General features: G+C 30.3%; 1 protein-coding gene across 1 annotated transcript in view; it reads left to right on the plus strand.

Annotated features, from left to right (window-relative positions):
• LOC121129817 (uncharacterized) overlaps positions 1-21,626 on the plus strand; it is a 107,038-nt gene that overhangs the window by 58,599 nt on the left and 26,813 nt on the right. Inside the window, exons 2-3 of the mRNA XM_040725535.2 lie at positions 14,674-15,012; positions 16,551-16,635. Of these exons, the coding sequence (XP_040581469.1) occupies positions 14,680-15,012; positions 16,551-16,635 (418 nt within the window). The 5' untranslated portion in view covers positions 14,674-14,679. The remainder of the gene's footprint in view (positions 1-14,673; positions 15,013-16,550; positions 16,636-21,626) is intronic.

The following is a 21,626-nucleotide window of genomic DNA, read 5'->3' on the forward strand; positions in this document are numbered from 1 at the left end:
GATAAAAAGTGTATTGTGTCAAAATACCTTTCAAAGTATTTTGTCCTACAAAGTCAGACAATTAAACTACGCAGTATAGTTCTTTGATATAATTAATAATATTTATTAAATTAATAATTTAGTATCTATGATTATGAGACATTGGGTGTGTGAGTGTTATGGACAACGATAGACACTTTTCAAACTTAATTATAACAACACAAGTTTTGTGCTAAAATCACTCCAAAGATATTATTATAGATAGAAATGCAAATTTGTGCTTAAATGTGGTGATGGTAAAACCCCATATTAGAGAATGTCAGAAATATATGATCCCTTCGAGAGACTGACCAAAATCAGTATCATTTTACGCTATAGGGATCCTTGCTCGCTGATACGTTATGCATATATTATGTGTTTGTTGTGTGTGGGACAAGAAATCACACCAAACCAAAGAATGGATTTTACTGAAATGTTTTATTTTGATTATTAAGGCTCATAAGATGATTCTGGTGATTTTTTTTTTTCGTTTAAGGCCATGATATTTTTTTTTTTTTTTTTTCATATTGAAGAGGAATAACAAATAAGAACATTCATTTCTTAATCTTGCCTCAGATATTTGTTTATAATGAACGTTCACCTCACTTTAGCAAATATACACATCCTTAATTAAATCCAAGGTATACTATATACTTGTAAGGCGCCCTCATTTTCACTTTTATCTTTTTTCTGAATTTATATTTTAATTTGAATAAAATAGTTGATTCTTGCATTACCAGAATTTATTTCAAAGATTTTGAAATTCTGGAAACTTAATACAGAATGCTACAATCAGCTAATAAAAACATATAAAAAAATATTGATAAAAATATTCAAGACCTAAGCTTAAATGTATTTAAAGTGACAATATAATTTCTTAAAATATTTCTCACAACCCCGTCAAACTTGGAGCTTGATGCCTTCATGGCGTAGATGCAGAATTAATTTTCATGATCACTGCATGACGATATGTTTTGTCATTGGAAGCTAGTCTGAAAAAGTCCTTTCTGCTTACTGAGTCTCCGAAGCGTTCATTCACTAGCTCTCCAAGAGTAGAGTAAATAGGCTTTAAAAATGGGCACTCCGACAGAACGTGTGAGGCTGTCTCTGTTTCTGAATTGCATAAATAAAAATTAGGGTTCTCTGATAGGCAACCTGATACCTCGGGTGTTCCTGTCACTACTCGATGCAGGAACCATTTCTGAGATGGAGTAAGGAGATTATTTGTGTACCTAAAACAAGTCTGAGGAGTGAAAATATAAACGCTTCTGCAATTTAATAGCGGCTTCACCACATCCAATGACGACTGCAAGTACAATCTTAGTATCGATTTAATACTTTTGTTTTTTAACTAACTCCTGAATGGGATATTATTTAAACAAGGTAGTATGAAACTTTTTTTTTCTGCAACCACATAAGCCTTTTAAAAGTAAATGCAGCCATAAAATTGTGATGGAATCCCTCCAGGTCTCAAAGATCTTCCACATCGTTTCTCAGAAATGCATTTAGGCAACAAGCTAGATTAAGCAAATAAAACATTTATTTTGTATTAGCAATAAGTTTACTTATGTAATCAACTGCACTAAGTTTATGCAAAATCGATTTCATCCCTTGACGACAGTTCTCTTCATTTAGGGCGTTACCTTGACACAGTGTTTCCATAAGTCCTTTCTTTTTAAGCATTTTACCAAACACTCGGCTAAAATAGCTTTCCATATCCCATGGAAAGTTTAAATTACTATACCTCTTCATCTATTCGGAGATATTATTCTCTTCATCGAGATGATACGTTTCCTGCTAAGATTAAGTAATCCTAAAATAATGCGTGCACAAATTTTCATCGAATTTAGTTACACACATGATATTTAGACCGGAGGCATTCATGTACAAGAAAATCCTTACATAAATCAAGGAAATGGGTCAATTGTGAACATTTTCTTGGACAAGAAGATTTTCACAGTTGATCTATTCCACAACCATCGGAACAACCGCTGGTTTGTGGAAACAACAGAAGAGGTAGAAGGGCTTACCATCCAAAATATCCGGCCCAAACAATTTTCCTCGGCGTTGTTGCCTTTGATGGAAAGAAGATACGTCCGTTCAATTTCAAGGTTGAAAAAAAGCGGCCAGGAGGCCTACTATACCGTGCCTTGGTGCACTAACTTACCATGGCTGAAAAAAAGCTACCCATAGGGTAACTACGTGAGGACTCAGGACGGTACCCCCTTTCCCTCGTACGCCAAGTGCCAAAAGTTCTGCGCAGATAACATGGCTCGATTCTGGTCCAAAGAGATATGGTCCCCTTCCTCACCAAATTTGAACCAACTGTACTTTTCTATATGGGCACATTGGAGAGGGAAACCAACAGGAACTCACACCCATATGTAGACTCACTACAGTCCTCTATAACCATTTTTAAGGTGTTGTAACAGTATTTAATTTAGTAATAAACAAATAAGTAAATTTTGTGTTTTTAGCATATCAGGGAGGTACATCGTTGTAATTTGTTTTTATTTTCTATTTTAATACTTTAGCCGGAGGGGAATGATTGATCTATGAATGTTCTAGTGGTGGTTGTCTAGCTACAGTTCTCTTATGGCCCATTATCTATTATCCTTCTTGTACTTGTATTATTTTGTTGCAAGACGGTGCTACTTTCTCAAGCCTTGATTACAAACTAATCCCAGGTGCGGCGAGGCGAAAAAATCTTTACAGCTAACCCTTTTTGCTACATCAATCAAGGTTTTTGTGAATGCGGTAATATTGTTCCTGTCAAATACTTCTAAAAAAAAGATCTTCCTAAGTGTCTTAGAAGCTGAGAAAATGCCATTTAAACATCACCAACAAATTGTGTTGCACTCACTTTTTGACGCTGGCTAAAAACCAACGGAGGAGAATTTGTTAACAACTACCCAGACATGAACATAAAATATAAACTTAAAAAAATTGAGGGGGTTCTTCAGAAACTATAAGGGGGGTCATTCCCCACCCCCAACAAAAATAAAGGGCTTGCGTCGTCACTGCCCTTAAGTATAATATACAAAACAATCTTCAAATACTCAATTGTTATAACAATGAAGGGATAAAGATTACATGATATACCTATATAAATAAAGTTATTTTTTTTATAATCATATACTTTATGTGTTATTATTAAAACAAAGATAAGTCAAATATACGATATAGAAAATAATGGAAAAAGATACAAGTACATAATTAGGCCAAATATAATATCAAATTGATTACCATGGTTGATTAAAAAGTTATATACACATTGATTTTTCTTTATAAAATCTCCATACGATAGAGCATACCACTTTTATTTACATGTTTATAAAAGAGAAAAGCTGAAATCAGTTTTCTAATGGTTCATGTTTAATAGTATATTAACTCATCCCGGAGGCATGAGTTTGAGTCTGTAAAGATAAAATGTAGAGAGTTTACCTAATGTAATCGTTTGACCTGAAGGAAATAGGTTTAATTTATGAGTCTGCTTTTACTATAGATATTGTTTATCGGTAAAAGATACATTCGTTTTGTTTTGATATAATCTTCTGTTATCTTTCCTTCAAATCCTGACCCAAATACGTTTTTGTATTTTTGAAATACCTCAACATACAAAGTTATATCAAAAAATTTATAAAGAAAAAACTATTTCTTACTAGATATTCCAACTCAACCTATGTGTATTGAAGATTTTTTTTGTAATTGAATCAAATTTGTATTTAAACATTTTTCTTTAAAAAAATGCGTTTTCAGATTATTAAACCGAACAAAAATGAAAATAGCCTTGAATTTCATATTTTTTGTCTTTCTTATGAAATTAATAAAATTTATTTCAACTAGCGTATATACCATTAACTTCTATAGGAATTTTTTTCTTCATGAAGAATTTGTAAACAATAAAACTCCATCTAACATCAAAAAATGGAACTGTTGCATTGAATCCCGTATTTAGTAAGAGTTTTTGTGATCATTAATTTCTGTGTGCATGTCCTTCTTTCCACTTTTACTAGTTATAACAAAAATTTAATGTTGAAATAAATTATTTATACTTTTTCAAACAAAATCTTGATCTGAAAGAAGAGAAACAATTAATAATTTAATAAAAATTTAAGAAAAAGTGAAGAAATTTTTTTATGTACAGATAAATCAGGAGTTTTCAATTGTGTGTATTAACTGTCCATTTGTAGTCATTCTTTTTTCATGTACATAATCGACATTAACTTAAAATTACACTATTTAAATTTGTAATATTTTCCTAAATATTTTATTTTTTTCACTCGTAAACATTAATTAAAATTGTTATAGTTCAAATATTTCATTAAATATTTTTTAAATAAAAACTAATATGAAATATTAATGATTTTTAACAAATTCTAGGTACCAAAAAATGTACTAATTAATTTTGATGCAGTTGAGTGTGATATATTGAATAAGAGATGATATTACATTAGTAGGAACGCATATACATTAAATTGAAGAAAAAATTTTAATAGAAAAAGCAAAAGAACGACTTAAAAGTATACAAACTATACTAATTCACTAAACCACTATTAAAAATTGTAAAATTTATAAGATATAATTTTTTCTTACAAAACCTCAATCAGAGAAAACATAAAAAAATGAACAATTAATTGCATATTTGAGTAAAGTTAAAGAAAAAATAAATAAAGATAAATCCAGAGTTTTTAATTGTGGTATTATCAAAATAAATACGATTTAAAAATCAAGCAAACTGGGGGTTCTCAATATCCCTTGAAAGCTATGGAGGATTAAGAAACTATGCAATAATTTATTATCTATATAATCGCTGTTAAAAGGATATTCCTAAATAATTAGATATATTAAAGGAGAAACAAGTTATAATACGGTATTACAAAATTTAACAAATATTTTATATTTATACAAAATATTGGTACAAACATATAAATATGAAATTTATGAATAAAGGATGGTCCCAATAAATTGGGAAATCTTTAAAGGGTTACTACGAACTAATTAGATAGGGTATAACCAAGTTTAATAGAAATTCAAGGTTATACCATCATGTATTCGAGCTTGCTAGAATTTTCAATTTGATATACGATACCGACTGCTACGCAATCAGACAAATTTTGACGCCATAGAGTATAACATTGGTACTTTAATCGTAAGAGTCAAGGAAGGCTATATATAGCTTCTCTTGGGTAACAGTTATACTTCTTGGCATCACTATTTAAAAGCGGCATGGAAGTCAAACATCAGTCGGAAAAGTGTTATGTTATAACCTTGTACTTCTATTAATCTTGGGTTTGAATTATATTTATTTATTTATTTGAAAGCCACTGGGGTAGAACGCAAAACGTGGACTGAGTGACTGATTTAAAAAAATGTCAATAATTTTATTTTTTGATGAATAATTTGAAACTTTTTAAACAAAACTTTGAGACACGACTTTTGTGAACATGTTCACTCAATATGGCCACCCTCCGCAGCAATCACAGCCTCTACACGGTGGCGGAAAGCATTGCAGGAGTTGATGATGAACTGCTGGCATTTGGCCGATGTATGTGAAGGTGCGCCATCTTGGGTCCACACATAGCTGTCCTCTAGGGAGGTGGCCTTGAGGCATGGTAGTATGGTGAACCTCAGCACCTTGTAGTAGGTCTCCTGGCCGATTTTCTTACCACCCTCAAAAAAGAAGGGAGACATCTTTTTGCTGTGAGACGCCACGACTCCCAGGACCATTGTTAGTGTCTGATGTTTTGTACCTAACACTGCCTTGACTTCTTCTGGTGATCCCCTAAGCCAATGTTTGTTTCGAGGATTGTAGACCTGGTTCACGTTGCAAATCTTCTTGCCAGAGAAATTTTTTAATGTGAATTCATTTGCTTTGATCCAAGCACGAACTTTTTTGAACCTCTGCAGTCTCCAATCTCCCCCAAGTTCTCCTTCAGAGCCCTCGTGATTGTCCCCTCGTCCACGTCAAACTCTTTAGAGAGGTGATTCATGGATTTTTGTGAGGATCTCGTTGATCTTCTTCTTCAAGTCCCTCAGAAACTCAAAATCACTTTTCAAATTGTGTCACCCACTTCCTTCTTTTCTTAAGAGGTATTTTCCATCCTTTTTTATATATGGAGCACTTCACAATGTCCATAATCTCTGCCATTGTTTGCTTCTTGCTCACTCATGATGAAAAATTTGAGAAATGTTGATTATTGTTTACTTATGCAAAAAGTACCGGAGATTCAGAATATGCAGAAAAAAATCTCAAAACCTCTCTATTTCAATTTTTTAACTAGCATTTATTAACAATCCACGTTTTGCTGCCGAACCCTATATTGTACCTACTATAACAGCCCAGGCGTGAACCCATTTGATGAGTCCTGTACCTAGTATCTTTCGTCAGTGGGGGCCCTGAGGAAGTCCCATTACCTGTAGAATGTCAAAGTTTGATCTGCATTAGATCGCCCAGCCTTACCAAAGTTTCTGACGCCGTGTGGCCGAGGTTGTCAAGAAAGACATATGTCATTAAATCTAGCTTTCAAATAATAATAATAATAAATATGGTTATTCCCATCTAGTTCCTGTATATATTTTTTTCTTTAAATATAAAGTATTTCTTATTTGAAAAAAAAAATTTGTTAAAACTATTTCGTATAAATATAACTTTTCTTTGTGTTTATTAACACAATAATAATCTTCTAAGAACTCTTTGTAATAGTTGTAAGAAAATTTAATCTTTTTTTTACCATTACCAAGAATAGTACACATATAAAAGCAGATTAAAGGTTCTGATAAAAAAATAAATTAAGAATATCAAATATATTTTTTTCAATGAGTAATGTTTCTAATTTCTACCTCTGTGAAGTTATAAATGTTTTTTTTGTTTTTTTATCCCATTCAACATTTATTGTCAAATGTTCATAAACCTAAATTAATATTATATACTACAGCTATTAGTTATAGGTATTCCAACCTATCCAAAAACTTGAATACGAACCCCATAACAGAGCGAAATGTGTCAATGAAATATTGGGTCGCTAAGGATCTATAAGGAAGATAAATTAATTTTTAATCAATATCATTTTTGTACTGAGTTATCAGAAATACTAATTTATTTCATTTTTATTATTATTAGCATATAAACATCCAAACATTAATAATTTAAATTTAAGCACAAAAATGACATATTTAGTGATTTTTTCCCCAATGTTAAACACAAACAAACAACTATTATTTTACTGGTTTTTTTCTTCTCCCTCGTATCCGCTCAGGTAGAACTGGCTGTCTCATTTTGACTTCAAGTATATACTATGTATGTTCTCATCTTCCATACATCGTCCTTCCCTACACAAGGTACGCAACGCTCTAGCCTTACATAATATGATCCACACTGATGTAAACCCCTGTTAATATATTTGCTGGTCCGTTGCTTTGGAATTGGTGAATGAATTTTCCTTTCCTTAGTTGATGTCATTATTGTTTCGTTCCTGTGTAGTCAACATCTTTTTCAATCATATTCAAAATCTGATTGAATATTCATGTGTGGTCATAAAACGTCATGAGCATTATTCTTTCTCTTCTCCAAAAACTTCTTCAAATTGTCAGGGTTATAATGTTGATTTTCTTTATCTTTTTATTTAACATGTCCATTATATACAGGATTTTCATCAATAGTAGTTATTATTTTATTCCTGAGCATTGAACGTCCTTCCCTAATGATATTCAAAACCTGATTAAAAATTGATTCGTATGTGATAATAAAAGACAGAGCGTAGCTCTAAAGATTTGTTGCGGGGTTATATGTAATTGTTAATCCTTGTTGGACTTAGAGTAGAATCAGGGCTCTACATCGGAGTAATTTTTCTTTAGCTGAAATAATGTAAAGTCATGAGCATGATTGTTTTCCTCCTTCAAAACATTCTTCAAATTGTTGGGGTTCACATGCTAATTTTCAGTTTCTTTGTTTTTAACATTCCCATTCTACACAAGATTGTCATCACTAATGATCAATTATAAAATTCATCGATCATCTGTTGACACCCTCGTAGCTGAGGACCAAAATGTTATTAAATTATATAAATAGACAATAAAAACAAATCAAGGAAACTGAAAAAGATAAAATATATATCCTCCGTCCTTTTCCTCCAAATACGATAAACTAGCAGTAAATCCCTATTGATTGTCAACTTTCGATCCATTATTTTTAAAAGAGTCAAGCTCTATTAGCACTCTTACTGCTAATTTTCCAATGCCCACCGGCACGTGTTGAGCGTTAACTTTTGCTACATATCTGAACTAATAATAATTATTTAAACCCGATTGATTTTGTTATATTATTATTTTATCGTTTGGACTGAATCCAAGCTGGGTCTTGGATTTGTGTAATACGTAGGTATCATGAAATCATGACTTCAAAATCAAATTGAAAAAAACTCACAGTTGTACCTGAATTCGAAGGATAAGGATACTCAGATTCGTAAAAAGTGACTTGTTAACTACTCTGTTTGAAAGAGTAAAATATGTACATATTTAAAAAAAAGATCAAACGATAGTTGTTTCAAAATGTTTGTAATACGATATATTTATAAATGTACAATATATCTTCAATTTTGTATCTTAAGTTTCAAATTTTCATCTTAATAATTAGCTTTTGTCGAAAATCCATCATCTTGATACATGTAAATACTTAAATATGTCTATTTATAAACAGATCAAAATCCCAACAAATATACATAAACAAAATAGTGTCCCAAGAAAAAGTTATTTTATTACGAAACCTATGCTATTTAATTGTAAGGCTTACCTCAACCTATCTTTAAAACTAAAAAATATATGAATGCATGTAAAATTCAGCCATCCCTCAGCCCATGAAAGTTAAGACCTAAAATCAATCAATTTTTTCACATTTTTTAGGCTAAAATGTAGTTAAATATATAGGATGAATAAATCGATTGCTTCTTTCAGGTTTGTTTTTTTGCCTATTTTCTTCCACATATTCTTTAATTATTTCACCCCATGTTTTTGAAAGCTCCACAAACACCAGATATTCTGGACTTGTACTCTTGCCAAAAATAGACTGGCCTACAGATTTAATGATCAATTTTCCAATATGATGCCTACAGGCTAAATGAAGCAGAGTTTTTTTTAGAGTTTCTTCAATAAGAAGACAAGCTACTTTATAAACTGAAGTATTTAAAGTTGTTGTATCAAAAGACATACAAGATAGACTTTTTTTATATTGCAGTCGTTTATAGCATTACATGTACCATTAGCCTGTGGTTCACCGGTTGCTCTTTCAATTACAGGGATAATCCATTGGATATGACTTCTCTGAATGATTCTTTCACTTCTGTGGAAAAAAAGAGCTCTAAAGTTTAAAAAAATGAGTACCCAAAATATAAAAATTAAGCAATTTGAATTATTAAAAAAATTTAAAGCAATAAGTATTTATATACAGAAGTGACCATAAGTTTTAAACCTTATTTAATTTAATATATTGAGTGATAGATTGATTGTAGAGAAAAACACTCTACCAAAATAATTTTAGAAAATTTATTAATTTTTTCCAATTTTATAAATTATTCAATATAACTGCCCCCTATATCGACTACCTCCCATAGACGTGATTGAAATTGGGATGGAAACTTTCTAAATTTAAATATTGACGAGTTTTGACCTTCCATTTGAGAAAACTCCACACAAAGTAGTCGAGGGGGTTAATACCTGGACTCGATGGGGAAACATAGATTTGTTCCAAAAAGGAATATTTGCCTTTAGCACTCTTGCCATTGAACTCTGGTATGTATTGGAGCTCCATCTCGCTGAAAGGTAACCTTAATCGTTTTAGATTAATTGGTTTAAACCATGAAAGGACCACAGGCTCCAAAACATATATAATATGATTACCTGTCTTCACACGGAGGCCCTACAGAATAAAAACAAAAGTAAGCTTATCTTCTTTACTTGAAATCCCTGTCTAACCCAAAAGGGTTCGACAATTAACCCGTTTCGGAATTGTTCTTTGGTCTAAGGATATATCTTTTGATGATGAGGCCAAGATTCGATCCTTTTGAAGGTAGAATTTTTTGATCCAGTTCCCATTTCCTCTTATCCGAACAGAAAATATTTCCTTTTTGTGTGCAAAGTTACAATAATATTTTACTGCTTTGAATCCTTTTCATCCGTGCATCTTCCGTGATATTCTAACCGTAACAAAACCTCGGAGAACTATACTTAGGTCCATGTGGATAATTCAATTCATCGAAGTCCTTGACACGTTGATTTCCTTAACCATTTTTCACATTGATCTGTTGGGGTTTCTGTATATTTTTAATTTAACTTCCTGGACGTTATTCGGGTTCCGAGTGGACCTTGGGTGTCCACTTATTGGTTTATCATAAACGTTTCTAGTCTCTCAAATCTTTTTAACGATATATTTAACTGATTGAATGACTCAAAATCTGATAAATTTGAAGAATTGATTAGCCAGCACGATGAAGACGATTGAGGCATCTCATCATCACCACCACTGATTATACGTCCGATATTTTGCATAAATGGAAGATAAGGCTCGCGCAATTTGCCACAAAATTATTTTTCCTATATTGGAAGATTCAAGAGGACTGATTTAAAAGTTAATTTTACGCATTATTTCCCCTTTTTCTAATTGACTGTTTTCCCTCGACAATATTTGCAAAGAATCATTAAAAGCTCTTTTGTAATCTAACTAAAATCCAAATTTTTGTCTAATTAATTCATACCAGCTTAGAAAAATGTGCAATTTTCCCCCAAAAGGTCAGATTGATCAATGTTTTGACGTATGAAGCTATTGCTCACAAATCCTGAGTCTAATTATAAATTAAGTAAAATAGCATACATTTTTTAACACTAGAACGATGGTGGTATAGCACCTTCTTTTATGAAGGAATGCCGGTATAAAAAAAATTACCGTTTTCAAGCAATACAAATTTATAAATTTGCCAATAAAATTTATTAAAAAAACGTTCAAGAAAAAGTGGTTATCAGTCAAATTTGCCGATTATATTATCAATTTTTAATAATCATAAAAATAATTTATATTTTTATTAAAAGAATTAATCAGATCCAAAGTTTTTTTGTAATTAGTAAACACCTTCAAACTCAAATATGGGTAGTTCCAAAATACCCTTTCCTTTTTTTTAAATTCATCAAATTCTGACAATCCAAATTAATTAAGGTATGTTGCACCTTTTTCAAATGATATAATTTTCATAATATTTTTTGAAAACTATTTGATCAAATGATATAATTTTCATAATATTTTTTGAAAACTATTTGATCAAATATTGTTCAAAAATCTAATAACTTAATTATAGTCCTAGACATGGATACAACAGCCATCAATTGAATTGTGTTTCATGCAACATGAATCGCTATTTTATGAACTATCTGTGTATGATTTACAATAATCAAAAGTGACCCTCCCTTCTTTTGCTTTTGTGGGAGTATATTTACTAAGTTGTCAATTGTTATAATATTTGATGGAACAAAATCGACCATTGAATCACACAAAATATTCCGCCTCAAAAAATCCATATAAGTCAATCTTAAAAATAGAAAATGATGATAAATAATATAATTTTTTAAAGGGTAGAATGCCACTCTCTTGAACAATAAATGCAACAAACGGCCTTCATTCTTACTGCAATATTCCTTCTATCATTTACACATCTCGGAAGATAAATGCACGACATTTAAATACAAAGAATATATAACTTAATTTAACCAATTTGATTTGCATTTTTTGGTACTTATGAAGATTATATATATTTTAATTATACACAAAGGTACATACACATGTGTATAATATATATATATATATACCCACCCGTAGTTCAAGCCTTATTATTAATGATCAATTATTGTCTAGAAATGAATTTGTAGGATAAACTCATTTATACATACGAACATATAATTAATATTGTCCAACTTTATATATTTGATTAATGAATATTATAAAGACGTATGGGTATTGGGGTTTTTATCATTATTCAAGGTATATTACATATGTACATAATAAATAAGACGTACATATGAGTATGTATCTCTTGCAAAAAAGAAAAAAATATTAAATCATTCAAATTTGATGTGACCACATATCCATTTAGTATGTTAGTGTATATACATAGGACAAAAAAATATATTATAATTTGACAATAAATGTGGTAGATTAACACAGAAATAATTTCTTGCAAAATAATCTCAAAATATTTTTTGCCCATCAACACAAAAGCAAGATACAATATTTTTTTTATGGAATATATTTGCATTCCACAACAAAATATCGTCCAGTTCTAATAACATATTATCATTGTTAACCCTTTGGAGACACTACAAATTGAACTTGAAGTAGCTAAAATTGATAATCGCAATTAGAAGAATGAGAAATTAATATATATTCTTTAAAAGGACAAATTGGAGCCAAGTTAAGTGTCCTAGATCAAATGATAGCTCTAAACAATATTTAAAATTATTGGATGTCTTCACTCGTTCTAAAAAATAATACAAGGTCATATAATTAAATGAAAAATGGCAATGAAATATTTGATTGTATGTATATACTGGGCCAACCGTTATTATTTACCCGTTTTCACACAAAAATTATTAAAGTCCAAGAGGTCCTAGGTAAATGAAAAAACAAGTTTATTAACTATTTTTAAAGTTAAGAACATATTTTAGTCATTATATCCACCCTCAGAATTGATGGTGAGCTCCAAGCGGTGGTGGAAGCTGCTGAAGACTCTCTGGATGTACTCGGCCCTCATGGAGGCACAAGCCTTGTTGGCTGAGGTCTTAAGAGTGTTATTGCTGTTGTGGTATCTCCTCTATGACTACACGTGCACCTAGATGGAATAGTCTAGGGGTTTAAGATATTGCCTTAAAAGCAGCCTTCTGTCCTTTGCCCAGATGTGTATGTTGGCCTGGAGCCACTTTGGTTTTTTACGGTGTGGGGAGGTGCTCCATCTTGTTGGAACACCCAGGGAAAATTTTCAACGATAGATTTGATCCATATGATAACTTTGGTGTCCAGAATTTGGACGTACTCAGGATCCATCACCCTGTTTACTAAAAGGAACCACACAGGAATCGTGGCCTTCCCTTTGGATGTAAAAAAGTCTAATATCATCACTGAACCAGGGTGTTTGGTGGTGGAGACATATCGGTGCTCCTCTGCTAAATTCCCAATGCCACTACCCTATCATTCTGCCTGTTGAAGACGGGGCCAACAGTAAAGGTTTACTTATAAGAAAATACATTTCTCTACTGTTCTATCTGGAGATGCCGCACAATACGCCCCAGAGACTTTCCCCTTGCGGTTTTTAGGTTCCTGGACACCACTGATGGGGATTTTTTATCTTCCTGGCCATGAGAGCAATTGATAAATTTTGCTTTTTGTAAGACCAACTTCAGATAATTAAGGGTACAGAGGGTTTCCAGCCTGCTCCTGGAGAGTGCTTGAGCACTAAACCAACCATGAAACGCATTGCTACATTGTAAATTATCCTCCTCGAGACCCATTCTGCTCCCAGATGGTTTTCTATGAAAATCCTGCGCGGAGAAGCACTGCAATCTCAACCCTCTTCTCGTACTGTGTCCACATGGAGGCATATCTGACAATGTTTTTCTTAGTAATCAACAGCGAAATATATGTTCTACAACATTGCTCATGGAAACATGATAAAAAAAGTACTTTTAACCTCTCAAAATTTGCATAACAGAAATAAGTAAATAATAAGGAACGCCCTGTACGAAGTAAAAAAATCAATTAAGATTATTTTTGTTCTAGATTGTTTTTATGTTGTATGATTTATTTTGAACATCATATATACATAGAGTCCAATATTTGACATGCATAATTAAGTCACTTATTGGTTTTATGTTCAAACTTCTGAAACGAGCTGAGATACCAAAGAATAATACTTATATTTTGTTCGAAAGACCATATCGGGCTATATGAAGGCTCATATATCAAACGAAGATTCTTAACTGTATAAGTTTCTATTTCTTTCTTTATGACAATGACTCTTTGCTAATTGAAATAGAATTTGTGGTCCCTACAAGGGATTAATCAGAATTAGAATTTGGCGATAATTTGTGAAAGGATATTATTGTAATCCATAATCAACATTGAGAAAAATAATTTTAGCTTCCTTATGTGATGAAGGCCATAAATATATTTAAATAAGTTACATAGTATTTAAGTTCTAAATATGGTTCGTCTTCATTGCTTAAAAAATAATTTTACAGTTTCAGTTAATCTGTTACAAAATTCAATAAATCCCAACAAAAAAAAAATTACCTTCAACAACATATAAGGTGTCATCTGCTGGCTTATAATATAAACAATGTTGGCATTGAAAAATGGCTACCAGCATATGCATAGTAATATGTAATTAATGATGGAAGTATGAATACGGGGTGTTTTACATTAGTTATACTCCTATTGAGAAATGTGTCAATTTTAAAATATTATTTTTCGTGAAAGTGTTTTCAAGCCGTGATATTACAAAAACTTATAGATTTATTCAATATTCTCTAGCCAAGTAATCAACCCTCTCCTCCCACTTATTATTTGTCAGAAAAATGATATTTTAAAACAATTTTTAAGTTGATTGATTTCCATTTCAGACTGAAATGCCAGAAGAAAACATCAAAATGTCAAAACTTAACAAATCTATTAGAAATGAAGTAATAACTGAATTTGTATCGGATGGAAGTGCCAAAGAAGAAAACAAATCACTAACAAGATATTCCGACTTAGAACGTACAAAATGTTCCAAAAAAAAGATCAAAAACTCTTCAACATCAGATCACTCCAATTCATGTTTAATTCTGCCCTATCGATGGAAAATTAGAATAAAAGCCATTCTGGTACTTTGTGTACTTGGAATTCCTGGAAATTTTGTTACCATAGCTCTACTGATTGTTCCCTCCACTCGTCAAGAAAGCAACTCAATTATTCACCAGGTGATAGTTTATGAATAAATCTTTCAAATATATAATAGATTGATTGAGATATCAGAAATTAAATATTATTTTGTTTTAGTCGTTATTGCAAAAAACTTTGCGCATATCATATTTTAGAGATTTATGTGTTTCATGAAAATGAAGAATTTTCAATTGTTATGAACTTTATATATTGGTAAAAAAGAAATTTTAAAGATTGATCAGCAAAGGAGCTAATGCATCATTCATTTTGTTACATATATATATATATATGTATGTAACTATGCAATTTATTCATAACTTTAAAGGTATTTTTTTGTTCAATAAAAATTAATTTATGATGGTTAATTGAAAAAAAAGTGATAATAACAATGAATTAGTTAATTTTAATTAATATAAAAAACCCTTTGCACCTTGAATAAAATTCACGTTTTCTTTCATACTCCATTGGAGGCTCATTTGGTCACTTTTTATTTAACTGATTTCTTAAACACTGGAACATGGAATTAAAGAAACCAGATATACACTTTAAACCTCTGATACCTCACCAGAATGTTTGTCCATCACAGAGACGGAAATATCCTTGTAATATTTTTTTCTTTTTTCACACCAATATTATTGTTAATTTATTAATTGAGAAAAATACAACATACATATCAACTACATAAATTAATTAAAGTAATTTAAAATAAATAAAAACCACACCAGGAATAATAAAATATTTGTGCATAAAATTCATAAATTCGAGGTTTTGTCTATTTCTAAAAATTGTTCCGATAAATTAATTAGTAAAATGTTCTATAAATAACCTATAAAAACACAACATCAATTTCAATACTTTCTCAGGCAAAAGACTTCTTTAAAATTAAATTTACTTATTGCGACCTGAGACACTTTTCTTTATTTGTGTAAATATGCATTGTAATATCTTGTGTCTAAATATATTTTTGTTTCTTCTTCTTTGTAAACTCTTAATTTATTGTATACTTCATGCATCTCATGTTTTGGTACATAATTAGGTACTGAATTATTAACCAATTCGGAAATACATTTTCGAGGTTCAAAGAAATGTTTTTCCACTTTCTTATTTTTTGTTGAAACACAAAGATAAATATTTTGAAAAAAGGAGATGAAAGGGAATTGGTAAATGTCTTATTCTGTAGTATCTACTTGATCACGATTGATTAATTTATATATAGTCTATTCTCAACATTTTAAAAATATTGTTTCCTTTTATTTCTTGCCTCATGAATCTTTCGATGAGAAATCAGCAATTTGACAGGAATGAAAAAAATGACATCGAACTAAATCCAAATCTTTTAGCGCTACTTTGACATTATAATTGTATTCTTCACTGAAAAAATCATGAGTCAAGTCTTTTTTTTATTATGGGCATGAAAAATTTTTTTTAAAGATTTAGTCAATAAATTTCATATTATTTTCATCAGTTCATAAATTTGCAATTATCAATAAATCATCATGATATATAAAAATGTCTTTTTTTATATAATAAATTGGACAAAAAAATGAATATATTTAATAATTATAATTAATTCTAGATCCCAAACAAAACTCTTCGAATTAAACCTGAAGAGAATATAACGTTTTGTCATGAAAAGTTGAAGGATATGCTTCCTTTTTTAGGTAAGTCCACCCAGAATAAATTACTGTTATGTTATATGATTTCTTCAATTAAAAAAAAAAAAAGAAACCTGTACCCTTTGAAGTTTTAATATTTTTATTTATAATTCAAGGAATTATAAGTATATGTAATACGGTACAATATATATCAGGGGCTTGGTTTTGTGTGAAATTTTATCAAAAATCTAATTTTTGCTATGTTCTATAATTTCGTGTAGAATAACCTATGTTTTTCTTCCAAAGCGATATATTTTTCCCTGTCCAGCACAAAAATTCCTTCATTTGATGAAGAGTTACAGCCCAACTCTGTAGATACTCTTTTATAATATATTTACAATGTATATTTCAGGAGTAAAGTTTACACACTACATCCTTTAGAAATATAAAGTTATAGATTAAAAATATTGATGTAATACTTTAAAGTTCTGAGAAAATATGAAAAACTAGTGCATTACGAACAATCAAACAACATAAAATATTTTGAATAAATATATCATGTTTTTGTTTTTTTCAAAACTAGAACATAAATTAATAATATCCATTCTTTTAAATGAAAGGGGTTTTAAAAAAAAAATATCAATAAGTCACTTATATAAAAAAATTGAAGAAATATAAAATGATAAGAATTTTTAAAAAATATCAATTAAAATATTAAAGTGTAATTTAAAAAAAAAATATCAGGTTGTATTCAAGACATAAAAAAAAGTATTTATCTATTTTGCGTTTTCATATTCACCACTAAAGCAATTGTAATGTTTGATTTCTATAAAACTAATCATTTTTCGATTTCACTCAATTTTTTGCTAAAACAACTTTCTGTACAATTACATTTAACATAGTCAAGTATTTAATAAAAACGAAAAAATCAAATAATTCTTAGGAAAAAGAAAATAAATTGATAAGCATATTGATTTAATTCGATAAAAAATAATTTTACATATATTATATTTTGATGAGAACAATCCAAAGTGAATTTCAAATATTTTTATTTACATACATATATAAAAATGCAATGATGTTTTGTCCACTAAAAAATACAACAAATGAAGATAGACCGCACATAATTAATTGTGTAGATTGTTCTTAATATTGTATTCTCAACAAAATCATAAACAAACTATAAAAAAGCATATCGTTATCTAATACGTTAGGTTAGCACTTTAACAACATAAAATATTTATATCAACATAAAAACATTGCATTTATATATTATTCAAGAGAGCTTGAAACAAAAAAATCAAGAGTCTGCTTTTTCTTTTTTTTTAAAGAGATAGATGCAAATATGTAACAGAGTTTCTGTGTGTGTGTTCTCTATGAGTTCCACACTGTTGTACATAGAAGGCTGATATTACTTAGGGGTCCCCTTTTTTTTAAATGGGCAGGCTAAGTTGGTTTACCAATTTTCGGGGTCTTATTCTAAACCAAATGCAAGGAGATAGGACATAGACTATGTAACGCCCAAAAAGTGATTGGCGTCTCCAATAAAAAACTATAGGAACAGTTAAGTTGTCTACATTTATTCCAAATCATCATAGTTATACGTAAAAAAATCAAAAAAAACTTTGTACTTAAGTTCTTATTTGGAGCAAAAATGGTATTTTTATGTAATTTTGTATTAGTAAATAATATAAAATTTGTAGGAATTTGTCTACAAGTTCGTTTTTACATATAAAATATTTTATATATATTTGACAAATAAAAATTGATGTTTTTGAAATACCTGTCATTTCTGAGTAATTTGTCATATTTTTTCTATACTTTTTGATTAAACGTGAATTATCAATACTTATGTAGAAAATCCAGAGATAGATGCATTTTGGACATAAAATTTAAAACCACGATTGTACGATTTGAGAAACATTTTACTCTAATATTTTTGTAATATTTGCAAAAATGAATTTATTGAAGGTTATTTTTTTAACGGAATTATTCTCCATAACTTTTTTGATTTTACAGTACAAAAAAATATTGATAGGTTTGTGTTCCTCTTTACAAAGCCAATAAATACTACTAACGATTTTTTTACAAAATTTGTAATAAACAGATTTTGCAATTTCCTTTCCGAATTTCTTTTTGTCAATTTTTGGGCAAAAAAAAAAAATGGGATTGTCATTTAGAAATTTTTTGTAATGTATTTATGTTGCTATTTTATTTGAAGTTTATATCACAATATATTTTTTTATTAATTCATAATAATAGTACTCAGGCGAGTCAATAATTAGAGTATTGGGGGAGGGGGTTGCTGTGGTGATACTTTGTGGATCTACCTAACTTAGCGGGATTGATATAGTGTGTTTAGTATATGAAGCATAAACTTTATATAATTTCCTGCTCTATCGTTATTATCATATTATAAGGTTTTTATCAAGCTAAAACTTAATCTTCGCGAGAAAGTTCTGGTATGGTTCTTCTCGGAGGATAAATTATTTTTCAATCCCAAAGCATAACTGGAGGAATAATAGATGGCAAAAGTCTTTATATCGTCCCTAGGATCATGAAGCCCAAGTACCCAATGCAAGTTTTGGTTCTTGGTTTTGTTAACAACTAGGGTCACATTATGCCGCTCTTCATCTTCAATCAGGTCCTGAAGGTCAAAAGCAAGGTCTACATAAGTGTCTTGCACACCAAAGTATTTCAATAGATCTCCAGCATCATGAAAGACTAACTTTATATCTGGTAACAAGACAGGGCATTCTGTCACACCAGCAAAAGAAGATTTGATTTTCTTGAAACTGAGGATGTTACGAACATCCCATCGAGTTTATGAGCTCTTAACTCGCTACAATTGCTCTATTTAGACTATTTTGTTTGGGACAATGTTAAACAGGTTTCCAATGAATGTCCCCACAGCACCACAATATCCCTGAGAGCAGGAGTAAGGGGATATTTCTGGACTTTACCCAGTGGGACGGCCAAGAAGTTAGTTAGACGTTTTCGGGGACTTTGTGAATGGGTGATCCAGACTTACGGAGATTTTCCCAACTGGATTTCAAGTTTTTGCATAACTACAGTATTTAAACCAGTGTTCACATTTATTGAGTCCCCACCAATGGGCATGGTTGTTTTATCAAACCATTCTCATTTAACCATTTAAATATAAACTTTGCAATATGTGCAGGGTGGGATTTTATCTTGTTTGCTTTCACTGGGATAAAGTAGAACAAGTAATTATGGATATAGAGGAGTTGGCATTATCAATTAAGAGGAAATATAGTGGATTTGGTGTTTTATTTGAACATAAAAAAAACATAATTGATCTATACGTAGATGATGTCACTTTATTTGTAGAAGCCAGTTCTGAAACGCAACTAATAAAGAGAATTGAGATAATATTGGTTTTTTTTTTTGTAAATTTAAAACAAAATCTGGACTGAAAATGAATGAAGAGAGAACATGTGTCTTTCCAGTGGGAGAATGGAATCCTGTATTCGATACTAGTGTTGTAGGATGTTACGTTAAAGAAAAAGCACATATATTAGGTATAGAATATTCAAAATATGTGGAATCAAATTGCAATTGATGTACACTGCGATCCATGGTGTATGAAAAAATTTCACATTGGACCCACATGAATCTTCAAACTCGGTTTGATTGTTATAATAACATTTTGTTTTGTTAAGTGCAAAGGATTTCATCACATCAAAACCAACTAAGCGTGAAAATATATACAGGTTAGATTTAAGGTCAATAATTATTTATGCCTATGCGATATATTCAGCTTTTTATCTCAAAATTCCAAATTTGGATGGTATTTCCTAAGTCTACGCCGTTGAAGTAATCGGGAATTGTATTTCTGATTCCCTTCGATACTATTCGACGTTGAAGAGGATCGTTCCACGGCATTAACCTTTTATGAAGAGATCAACGTTTTAAATTGAGGATTTTTTCTCCATTTCTACATTATTTTATCTGTGTTATTATTAATTAGTTAATCAATACTTGTATTGTTCTTTGGTATTGGTTTGGTAGTCTAATTTTAAGCTATAATTCATATTTATGTTTTTTTATAACATAATTTTATCTAAAATTTTTATATTGTTTTAATTCTGTGTGTACATTATGAGCAATATAAATAAAGACCTTAAAAAACAAAACAAGTCATTACTCCGAGGCTCACAAACAACACTATAGTGCCCTTGCTTGATCCTACAGATAAATGACTGTTCATTGTCAATTGGTTCCATCCCCACATAAGTCAAGTCGATTCTTCCATCAAAGAGAATACAGGAGATTGGCTCCTCCGCTCTAAACCTCTTCTATAACTCGTTTCTCATTTCTTTCATCAACTTCTCCTTCACTCTTCTACTCTCATTTTTTACAATGGTTTATGTTAAAATTGTTTTACATTAATTAATGACTCTATAATTATGTGTTTTGATTAATATAACGTCTATGAAAAATTATGTTGAAATAGGGTTTGGCTATGGATTTATGGAATATTTAAAAGTTAACTTAATAATCACTTTTATATCTACGTCAAATATTCTCAAATCGTAAACTTGTTTAACTTAATGTTAAGTTATGATTACAATTTCTTCATATTGAAACTCTTCACATGAAGAACAATAAATATACATTCTCTGATCTGAACATCTATAAATTAAACAAAGAAAGCCAGTACTAGAAAAAACCACGTTCTGTCTAATTTTGAAAGGGAAATTGATGTAGCTTAGGTTTATTCTATCTTTTTGAAAATTACCTTTTTAAAATTGACGTTCAAAAAAACAGTAGAAAAACCCTAGCTGTTTTTGATTTTCGAAAAAATGAATATTACGACCCATTCTACTTTATATCTTTGTACACAAAATCCATTAGAAATATTGTCATAGGCCTTGAGGATACTATGATATTTTTTTTTCAGTTCTCAAATATTAAAAATATTTACTTGGATCAATGGGAAATGTCTTCAAATAATTTCTCAAGTACTTTAAAATATTTTCAATTTATGAAAATAAATTGTATTTTCTTTAAATATTGAAATATATAAAATGTAC

Source organism: Lepeophtheirus salmonis, chromosome 14 (genome assembly GCF_016086655.4).
Source record: "Lepeophtheirus salmonis chromosome 14, UVic_Lsal_1.4, whole genome shotgun sequence".
NCBI lineage: Eukaryota > Metazoa > Arthropoda > Copepoda > Siphonostomatoida > Caligidae > Lepeophtheirus > Lepeophtheirus salmonis.